Source organism: Labeo rohita, chromosome 19 (genome assembly GCF_022985175.1).
Source record: "Labeo rohita strain BAU-BD-2019 chromosome 19, IGBB_LRoh.1.0, whole genome shotgun sequence".
NCBI classification, from domain to species: Eukaryota; Metazoa; Chordata; class Actinopteri; order Cypriniformes; family Cyprinidae; genus Labeo; species Labeo rohita.
This window is the reverse complement of record NC_066887.1, coordinates 27,045,738-27,056,970: the sequence shown is the minus strand read 5'-3', so window position 1 is coordinate 27,056,970 and position 11,233 is coordinate 27,045,738. Positions and strand designations below refer to the sequence as shown.

Genomic DNA, 11,233 nt, shown 5'->3' with positions numbered 1-11,233 from the left:
TCAGGTGCTTACAGGTGCATCTCAATAAATTAGAATGTCGTGGAAAAGTTCATGTATTTCAGTAATTCGGCTCAAATTGTGAAACTTGTGTAATAAATAAATTCAGTGCACACAGACTGAAGTAGTTTAAGTCTTTGGTTCTTTTAATTGTGATGATTTTGGCTCACATTTAACAAAAACCCACCAATTCACTATCTTAACAAATTAGAATATGGTGACATGCCAATCAGCTAATCAACTCAAAACACCTGCAAAGGTTTCCTGAGCCTTCAAAATGGTCTCTCAGTTTGGTTCACTAGGCTACACAATCATGGGGAAGACTGCTGATCTGACAGTTGTCCAGAAGACAATCATTGACACCCTCCACAAGGAGGGTAAGCCACAAACATTCATTGCCAAACAAGCTGGCTGTTCACAGAGTGCTGTATCCAAGCATGTTAACAGAAAGTTGAGTGGAAGGAAAAAGTGTGGAAGAAAAGAATGCACAACCAACCGAGAGATCCGCAGCCTTGAAAGGCTTGTCAAGCAAAATCAATTCAAGAATTTGGGTGAACTTCACAAGGAATGGACTGAGGCTGGGGTCAAGGCATCAAGAGCCACCACACACAGACGTGGCAAGGAATTTGGCTACAGTTGTCGTATTCCTCTTGTTAAGCCACTCCTGAACCACAGACAACGCCAGAGGCGTCTTACCTGGGCTAAGGAGAAGAAGAAATGGACTGTTGCCCAGTGGTCCAAAGTCCTCTTTTCAGATGAGAGCAAGTTTTGTATTACACTGGACTTGTATAACACTGGACTTGCTTGAAGTCCAGTGTTAAGTTTCCACAGTCTGTGATGATTTGGGGTGCAATGTCATCTTCTGGTGTTGGTCCACCGTGTTTTTTGAAAACCAAAGTCACTGCACCCGTTTACCAAGAAATTTTAGAGCACTTCATGCTTCCTTCTGCTGACCAGCTTTTTAAAGATGCTGATTTCATTTTCCAGCAGGATTTGGCACCTTCCCACACTGCCAAAAGCACCAAAAGTTGGTTAAATGACCATGGTGCTGGTGTGCTTGACTGGCCAGCAAACTCACCAGACCTGAACCCCATGGAGAATCTATGGGGTATTGTCAAGAGGAAAATCAGAAACAAGAGACCAAAAAATGCAGATGAGCTGAAGGCCACTGTCAAAGAAACCTGGGCTTCCATACCACCTCAGCAGTGCCGCAGACTGATCACCTCCATGCCACGCCGAATTGAGGCAGTAATTAAAGCAAAAGCATCCCTTACCAAGTATTTACTTATACAGTAAATGAACATACTTTCCAGAAGGCCAACAATTCAGTTAAAAAAATGTTATTGGTCTTATGAAGTATTCTAATACGTTGAGATAGTGAATTGGTGGGTTTTTGTTAAATGTCAGCCAAAAATCATCACAATTAAAAGAACCAAAGACTTAAACTACTTCAATCTGTGTGCACTGAATTTATTTAATGCACGAGTTTCACAATTTGAGTTGAATTACTGAAATAAATGAACTTTTCCACGACATTCTAATTCATTGAGATGCACCTGTAAATGTAGTTTTACCTGCTTTACTAGTAGCTTGGTGAACTAGTTAATAAAGGGCTTGGATGTGATTTTACAAACTTTAAATTACTACTAGCTAGATTTTACATACTTTACAAGCAACTTGGTGAACTAGTTTTAAAAGAGCTTGAATGTAGTTTTAAATATTTTAATTGCTACTTGGTGAACTAGTTAAAAAGAGCTTAAATGTGGTTTTACATACCTTACTAGTAGTTTGGTGAACTAGTCTAAAAAGAGCTTGAATGTAGTTTTACATGCTTTAATTACTACTTGGTGAATTAGTTAATTAAAAGTAGTTACAAATTACTAGTAGCTAGCTTGTGAACTATTTTAAAATTATAGCTTCTCCAACACGGCTTATTGTAACTCATGTCATTGGAGCAAAATGGGTCTACTTTTCTCATTTGCTGGCATTCACACCATTTATGAACCATGATAACAACTTCAAGGCTTTTAGCCATTTTATTCTGATCTAAAACATGGTTTGACCTCAAATTGCTTTTTCTTTCATATTTAAGTGGTTTGAAGATGTAAAATTTGACCTCTTTTGTGGAAGTTGGAAAGAGACATCTGAAAATGTGGACCACAGCGATGTGATGATAACCCCAGTGGACATTTATTTAAGTGCTAGTGTTATTTTGACTGATTTTAAGTAATTTGTTATTCTTCCTGGTTTGCACTGGCCTGCTGTAGAATCTGTTTTCAGTGGCATACATCCATCTGCTTTCTCTGGGCTTCTTGGTTAATTCTCTTACCACCTGCTCAACATCTCGCCTCAATACCGCCAACATACACGGTGTTCAGCAGAGGGCCTCATCAAACCTGGATCTCCACTTTAAAACTCACCAGCATGTCAGGAGAATTAATACTGCCTTGGGCACCTGTGGGTTTACAGATAAATTACTTTTAAAAATGTACATCATTGATGGCAGTGTTATTTTGTCGTATTTCCCTGGTGAAAAAAAAACAGCACATGCTGGTAGGTATGTTTTGATGCTGGGATGCTGGTTAGGTATGTTTTGATGCTGGTTTAAGCTGGTCCTTTGCTGGTTTATGCTGGTTCTTTGCTGGTTTAAACTGGTCCTTTGCTGGTTTAAGCTGGTCCTTTGCTGGTTTAAGCTGGTCCTTTGCTGGTTTATGCTGGTCCTTTGCTGGTTTAAGCTGGTCCTTTGCTGGTTTAAGATGGTCCTTTGCTGGTTTATGCTGGTCCTTGACTAGCAACATGGCCAGCATAAACCAGGGTTGCCATCTTTCAGATAAAAATGTTCCTTGCAAATTAAAATTTCATTCAGAAATTTAATTACAAACGTTATTTTATTAAGCAAATGCATCAATTACGATCTTCTTGCTACAAGACCTACCCTTCTTTTACAAAGTTGCTAGGCAACAAAAATGGCAACCATCTATGAATATTTTTTCGCGCCATATCGCATTTTAGCGCGGAAGTAACTCTTTATTAACCCACCAGAACCGCAACTATTAATTTTATTAACTATAACCTTGTTGTACATAAATGTATTACTATCCTACCTCTAGAAGATCTACTCCCTGGCGTAACAAAACAAAAATAGCTTTGGTATTACACGACTGCGACACATTATTAACTTACCAGATAGGCAAATATGATTTGAACTGGAGGTACATCCATTATTATATTAATTGTTGTCTTTTCTTCTAGTCCATTTTATTTGTATAAAACCTTTCACAACATCTGTTTTAAAGGAGCTCTACAGAATATGGCTTTGATGCCGGAGGCTAGGAAATTCAACGCTCACAAACGGATTTTCTCTATTTAGAAATCAGGTAAGACTTTTAAAAACTGTATATCCACACGGGGGCAGCAAAACTACAGTTTTAGACAAAACTTGACAGATTACTAGCTTCAAAATACTATATGAGAGTTAAAGTTATAGTCTGTAATGTTTTAAGTCTATACAGCTCATATATTTTAAGTTGAAAATAATTTCATTACAAATCACCTCACAGACATTTCAAAATCTATGTCTAATATAATGGGATATGAAAATCACTTTATTTAAGATTTTACAGACTGTGATGGTACAAAGTGTCTTTATTATGAGCTCCAGGATACGGCTGATGGGCAAATAAAGTCTTTAACCCTGGAGGGAAATCCAGGTAAAAGCAGTTTAAGGTGGGTTCTTTGTTTTTGAGCTGGTTTGCAGCTGGTTCATGCTGATTTGGTGGTTGACCATACAAAGTAGACCAGCTTGGACCATCAACCCACCACTTTATGTTTGTATGACCTGGTCATACCACATGGTCTCACACCCGAGATGGTTTACCATGTCTCCACCTCCTAGTCAAATATATAAACCAGCCTGAACCAGATAGAAACCATGTTCTACAACCAGGTTTGTGCACTGACAGCCAAACATTTTCTATCCATCATGATCCTCAGGTATTCATTCTCATTTATTCAATGATGCTGCACATTCAATTTGTGAAAGTTAAGTTTTGTTTATTGGCTTTGATATCTGTTTATCGCTCCAAGCCCTCTGGAGATTCATTTTGCTGCTTCTCGCATTCCTGTTTGTCCTTTTCCATTTGTTCCTGCTCTTTGGCATCCAGTTCCTTCAGTTTTTCCTCCACGTCTTTGGGAATCTCCACCTCCATCAGATTCTCCATTCCCGCCTCCGGCTCGTCTCCAATCAAAACCTTAATCAAAGACACACGAAATTGCACATGAAACCCTAATGGACCTCAATATGTTCCGTCAGAGTCGCATATTGAGAGAAAAGTGGTAATGACGCAGGACGGGAGCTAATGAGATGCCAGACGGCACTTCACTTTTACTGTCATTCACAAGTAGCAATTTCGGGAAGCCGACAACATGGAAAAACTTCAGTAACTTGATAGCTGTTAAAGTCATGTTAGTTAAAAACTGCTACATTACGAAAAAGCGCCCATTAATCCTGGATAAATATTAGCCTCGTTCTGCGCTTGGCATATTAGCTGTTTTATTGACGCTAATTAAAATGGTTGGGTTAAGGCAAATAGTCGAACCACTGCTTCTGGCCTGGAGTTCAAAAGGGATCTCCCAGACGTTATGGAGAATATCATGCTTTAATAGGAGACCCTGTGACATCTTTTCCATGGGGCTGTACCCAAATATACGCCTGCCACGGTGCAAGGAACAGGCTTTTTCCACCAAATTAGTGTCTCTTGCTTTTTTTGACCAAAATCATAAATCCTGGTTTTGGAGAACTGGAACTGATCTGCCTACTGTCTGGGGTCTTCCAAAGCACAACAATCCACATCTACAAAATTGCTGCATGTGACGATCTTGCAAAAGTGATGCAATAGAGATGCAATCATGTAATTGGATGGAACTTCACTGATTTGAACTGGACTCTAATACACTAATAATATGATAGAATATGCATAAACAACACACAGTACATTCAAATGTTGGATAAAATAATAATATCTCATAATATTAGCTTAAAGGAGAACCCCTTTCCAGAACAAAAATTTACAGATAATGTACTCACCTCCTCATCATCCAAGATCCAAACATGTCTTTCTTTCTTCAGTCGTAAAGAAATTATGTTTTTTGAGGAAAACATTTCAGCATTTTTCTCCATATAATGGATTGATATGGTGCCCAGAGTTTGAATCTCCAAAATGCAGTTTAAATGCGGCTTCAAACAATCCAAAATGCAGTTGTAAACGATCCCAGCCAAGGAAGAAGGGTCTTATCTAGTAAAGCGATCGGTTATTTTCATAAAAATAATACAATTTAAATACTTTTTAATCTCAAACGCTAGTCTTGTCTTGCTCTCCCTGAACTCTGTGTATTCTGGTTCAAGACAGTTAGGGTCTGTTGAAAAACTCCAATCGTATTTTCTCCCTCAACTTCAAAAATCATTTCAAAATCATCCTGCATTGCTGCAGAAGTACCGACCCAGTCTATGCAAAGTGAACACGCAAAGAAGATCAAACACCCTTAACAAAAAAGGTAAAACAGCGATATAGGGATTTTGAAGTTGAGGGAGAACATGAGATGGGAGATTTTCGATATACCCTAACTGTACTGAACCGGAAAAAAACAGTTCAGGGAGAGTAAGACAAGACGAGCGTTTGACGTTAAAAAGTATATAAATTGTATTATTTTTATAAAAAATAACCAGATAAGACCGCTAGATAAGACCCTTCTTTCTCGACTGGGATCATTTACAACTGCATTTGGGATCATTTGAAGCCGCATTTAAACTGCATTTTGGAAGTTCAAACTCGGGGCACCATAGAAGTCCACTATATGGAGAAAAATGCTGAAATGTTTTCCTCAAAAAACATATTTTTTTACGACTGAAGAAAGAAAGACATGAACTTCTTGGATGACAAGGGGGTGAGCACATTATATGTAAATCTTTGCTCTGGAAGTGGACTTATCCTTTAACCGCCATCTTGAAGCTTGTTGCAGTGTATTCTGGATTGCTTTAACGATACATGCATTGTTGCTTTAAATGTTTTCAGAGAAATCTTCACTATACCTGAACAAGTTTCTCACAGGCAGAAATCACTTGTGGATCCTTTTCCCATTTGTGAAACTCTCTCATGATGGGATACACGTTCTTGTTCTTCATAATCTGTCGGCCCACTTTAGTAGCTGTAAGCTGAACATGAATATATAATATAATAATAAGAAGAAGTGTTTCTTGCGCAGCAAATCAGAATATTACAGTGATTTCTGAAGGATCATGTGACACTGAAGACTGGAGTAATGATGCTGAAAATTCAGCTTTGCATCACAGGAATAAATTACATTTAAAAAAATATTCAAATAGAATCAGTTATTTTAAATTGTAATAATATTTCACAATACTACTGTACTTTTGATCAAATAAATGTAGCCTTGGTGAGCAGAAGAGACTTTCAAAAAAAATTTTTTTAAATCTTACCAACCCCAAACATTTGAATGGTTATCTAGGTCAATCGCGTCAATACAGGCAACTGATAGATATAATAAATGAAAGATTTGAGATGCTGTTCTTACGAGCATTAGGGTTTCTAAGAGCATCTTGCGGATATCAGGATCATCTTCTCTCTTTTTATCCTCTGGCAGGTACTGCAAATCTACCGGCAAACCTTTAAATGCAAATAAAAACCAGAGTTATATGAGTAATTACGTTAAAGGTGAATGTTACTGTTAAAATAATGGTGCAAAAATCAAACACTTCACCTTTAAAATATTTCAGAAGGAAAAGCAGTGCTTGCTGTCATAATCTTATCACTTAGAATAGAAATAGCCTGTCTCTTATTTTGAGGGGGGTTCAGGGTTTGTCCAAATCTCAAACTTTTAGTATAAGCAAAAAATCATGCTTGCCAGATATGTTGTCCAAACATACTCTAATTAAAGTAGATTGAAGTATGTCTGAGCTAGTGTTATATAGACTTTGAAATGATTTCAGAAAGGTTTTATAAGGTCACTTAGTAACTAGGAAGGTTTCTGTCCTACTTTGGTCAGAGAAGCATGATGCATAAGTGGAAAATATGGTATATATAAACTTTTCAAACAGCTTTTTATTAAAACCACAAACTTTGAACAAAAATTCTGGCTTAGCAAATTCACAACTTCCTGCTGTAATGGTGGTATTTCCACTTTGTTCGTTCCATTTTCCTTACACATGTTGTGGAAAATATAATAAAAGTTAAACCCAAGTGTCAGCAAAACGAGTAAACAGCGCCACCTATTGGACATATGAAATTTTAGTGTTTCTACACTACCAACAAAAATTATATGAAGCACTTAGATCTTGAGAACATAAACCTGATTTAAAAAGCATTACCTTCATTCTCTTCCTCTGAGAGCTCCTCTGGTCCAGCTAATGGTAATAAAAGGTATGGTAAAATATCAACTGCATCACTGAGCAACCACTCATGATGACCTGTATGGACAAAAGTCATATTTAATGAGAATTTGTATTTGAGCAGTTTTTGCATTGGCTTTCCTTTCAACAATGAAAGCTGTAGCATTCAAATCACTTGCTCTTTACATTTATTCGTTTAGCAGATGCTATTACTATAGATTACTAAGCCAAACTCTGAATAATTCTTACTATAGTCGAAGCAGCAATTTCTGAGCGTTCCCACCACTCCTCCTCGTCTGGTGGTTGATTCCTCGTACTGTGTGTATGGCAGGAGCCTCTGAATCACACATCTGTAGAAACATAGAAAACAATCAGGACTAAACATTTTATCGATGTTATACGGTCTAGTACCACTATATTATTATGCGTTTGGAGATGTACCATCGCCAAAATTATTTTTGTTAATTTTTTTACCTGTACCATATTAATACCATATTTTGGACATGTACCATGGTAATAAGCTTTTCCCCCCCTTTTTTTTTTTACATGTATCAGGATAATACAATGGGTTTTGAACATGACTTATGGTAACACTGTGGGGTTTTTTTGTTTTGTTTTTTACATGTACTATGATTATACCATATTTTTATGGACATGTACTATGGTAATATTGTGTTTTTGTTTTTGTTTTTTTGTTTTTTTTTTTTTATCCATACCATAATGAAACAATGTTTTTAAACATGTACTCTGGTAATATTGCTGGCCTTTTGGACCCTTACCATGAGACACCATGTTTTTGAACATGAACTAAGGTAATATTGTGGGTTTTTTGACCTGCAGCATGATGATACCATGTTTCTGAACATGAACTATGGTAATGTTGTGGGTTTTTTGACCCGTACCATAATGATACCATGTTTTTGAACATGTACTATGGTAATATTGTTGGTTTTTTGACCTGCAGCATGATGATACCATGTTTTTGAACATGTACTATGGTAATATTGTGGGTTTTTTGACCCGTACCATAATGATACCATGTTTTTGAACATGTACTATGGTAATATTGTGGGTTTTTTGACCCGTACCATAATGATACCATGTTTTTGAACATGTACTATGGTAATATTGTGGGGGTTTTTTGACCCATACCATGATGATATGTTTTTGAACAAGTACTATGGTTACATTGTAGGTTTTTTGACCCATACCATGACAATACCATGTTTTTGAACATGTACTCTGATAATATTGTTGGCTTTTTTGACCCGTTGCATAATGATACCCTGTTTTTGGATATGAACTATGGTAATATCAAAGAGTTTTTATATCCACGCCATGAAAATACCATGTTTTTGAACATGTACTATGGTTATATTGTAGGTTTTTTTTGACCCGTACCATAATGATACCATGTTTTTGAACATGCACTGTGGTAATATTGTGTTGTTGTTGTTTTTTTTTATTACCTGTACCATAATGATACCATGTTTTTGAGCATGTACTACAGTAATATTGTGGCTTTTTTGACCTGTAGCATGATGATATCATGTTTTTGGACATGTATTATGATAATATTGAAGGCTTTTTTGACCAGTATCATTAGATACCATGTTTTTGAACATGTACTATGGTAATATTGTGGGGTTTTTGACCAGTACCATGACAATACCATGTTTTTGAACATGTACTATGGTACTGTTGAAGAGTTTTTATATCTACACAATGAAAATACCATGTTTTTGGACATCTACCATGGTAATACCTTTTTTTTTTTAAACCCATACCATAATAATATTGTGTTTTTGGACATTTACTCTGGTAATATAACAGGTTTTTTTTATCAGTACTATGATAATAACATATTTTTGGAGATGTACTATGGCAATATAATGGTGATTTTTATTCATAACATGTTAATATCATGTTTTTTAAGCCATACCATAATAATATCATGTTTTTGTACATGTACTATGGTAATATCATTTTTCTTTTTAGCTGTACCATGTTAATAATGTTTTTGGTCATGTACTAATGTTTTTTTTTTTTTTTGACCCATTCCATTATAATACCATGTTTCTGGATATGTATCATGGATTTTATGAACCTGTAATATAATAACACCATGTTTTTGCACCACACGTACCATGGGAATATCATATATGTATATATATATATTTTTTTTTTTTACTTTTAGAATGCTAAAACTATGTTTTTGGACATGTATTATGAAACTATCATGTTTTTACATATACTATGATAATTTGGAAATAGTACACTGTTTTTTGTATATAATCATTCAGTACCATGGTATTATTACCATCATACTGTCGTAGCACAGCTTACCTGTCCTTGTCCAGAATGAAGTGTCGTGCCTCTGGCAGCTGTGTGAGATTTGACAGCAGAGGTCCCAGATAATGAAGTGAAGCTTTCTTATTGAACCCCTCTGTGCAGAAGATCTCCACCACTTTGTCCAGTCCGATCTTTTGCTCCTGCAGAGCGTTGAACACATCCCTACACGTCCGCTCGTGTCGGCTCAGGTTGCTAAGGATAGTAGAGATCCGATCTGCAAACATATACTCCGGGTCCAGGAGGTTCTGGAACAGTATGGCTAGTAAGTCTGTCTCTTTGACCAAAGGCTGGTGAAGAGTCTCATCCGCTGAGAGGTTAATCAGGCCATGATAACAGTCCTTGACAATGGCGATGGAGGGGTCGCGGGTTAGAGTCACCAAGGCTTTGAGAAAGTCTGGCTTGGACCGCAGGTACCGGCAACCGTCCCGGTTTCCTGTGAGGCCCAGGATGTATCCCGTGGCCTGACCTTTGACATCAGCTCTTGTCTCCAAAGTAAGAAATGACAGCAGTTCTTTAGCTTCACCGTCACTAAGCATCTTGGCTATGTCTGTTGACAGACTCAAATTCTTGTTGCTTTCCTTATTCAACTGCAAATGAAAGCATAGAGAGTTTAAACACTAGATTAATAATAACCTTAGATAGCTAGAATCACAAAATAAAAATAACATAAATAATAAATTAAAGATTAAAATAAAATATACAAAAATCGATTGAAATAAATAATACATCCAACAAGCGCTATAATGAGTAAAAAATGTAATAAACTAAAATCACAGAAATAAAAAATATTAAAATAAAATATATAACATAACATGTAGATAAAAATGAATTAATGAAATCATTAATTAATTAAAATAAATAAATAATACATTTTACAGTACAATGCTATAATGAGTTGAAAAATGTAATAATTAACTTAAATATTTTCCAAATAAGATCCATACAAATTTATAATGTTAATTTTGGATAGTATAAATTGGGTCTTTATACAAGGAACTAAACGGATGCCTTTTAATTTGGCATGTACTGAAAACCCCTGCCTTGGTGCATCTCAAATTGCCATGGTATTGCCATTACTGTACCATGGTAACACTGTACAGTGTTTTGTAAATAGTCAAAAATTGTGTATCACAATACTGCAAAATTATAATTATAGCACTTGATCACTCTATATGTTTACGTTATACAACTGAATTTGCAAAACCCACAAATCTGACCTGTCAGCGATCTACAACTGTAAAAGCCATATTAAATGTGTGGTATAAAACAAAATAATTTCGTTTTCATTAACCTTTTGCATTTGTTGAAAATTAAATAGAATATACTTACCACATTCACGATATACAGCACACATGTGCGTTGAATGTAGTTCCTGCAATGGGACTTGACATATTCCTTATCCAATCAGATTACGAATTACGCAAATCTTCCCGCCCTCTTTTTACGTACTGGCATATGATTGGCCCATTAACTCCAGGC

The 11,233-nt window shown here is 36.2% G+C and overlaps 1 protein-coding gene across 1 annotated transcript; it reads right to left on the bottom strand.

Moving 5' to 3' along the window:
* Positions 1-3,568: 3,568 nt before the first annotated feature.
* hgh1 (HGH1 homolog (S. cerevisiae)) lies at positions 3,569-11,143 on the bottom strand. The gene is made up of 7 exons (XM_051136149.1): positions 11,084-11,143; positions 9,749-10,341; positions 7,652-7,752; positions 7,382-7,480; positions 6,589-6,680; positions 6,086-6,208; positions 3,569-4,247 (listed from the first exon to the last, which is right to left on the bottom strand). Exons 2-7 carry the CDS (start codon positions 10,288-10,290, stop codon positions 4,071-4,073), a joined length of 1,134 nt encoding a protein of 377 aa, XP_050992106.1. The 5' UTR covers positions 10,291-10,341; positions 11,084-11,143; the 3' UTR covers positions 3,569-4,070.
* Positions 11,144-11,233: the final 90 nt, after the last annotated feature.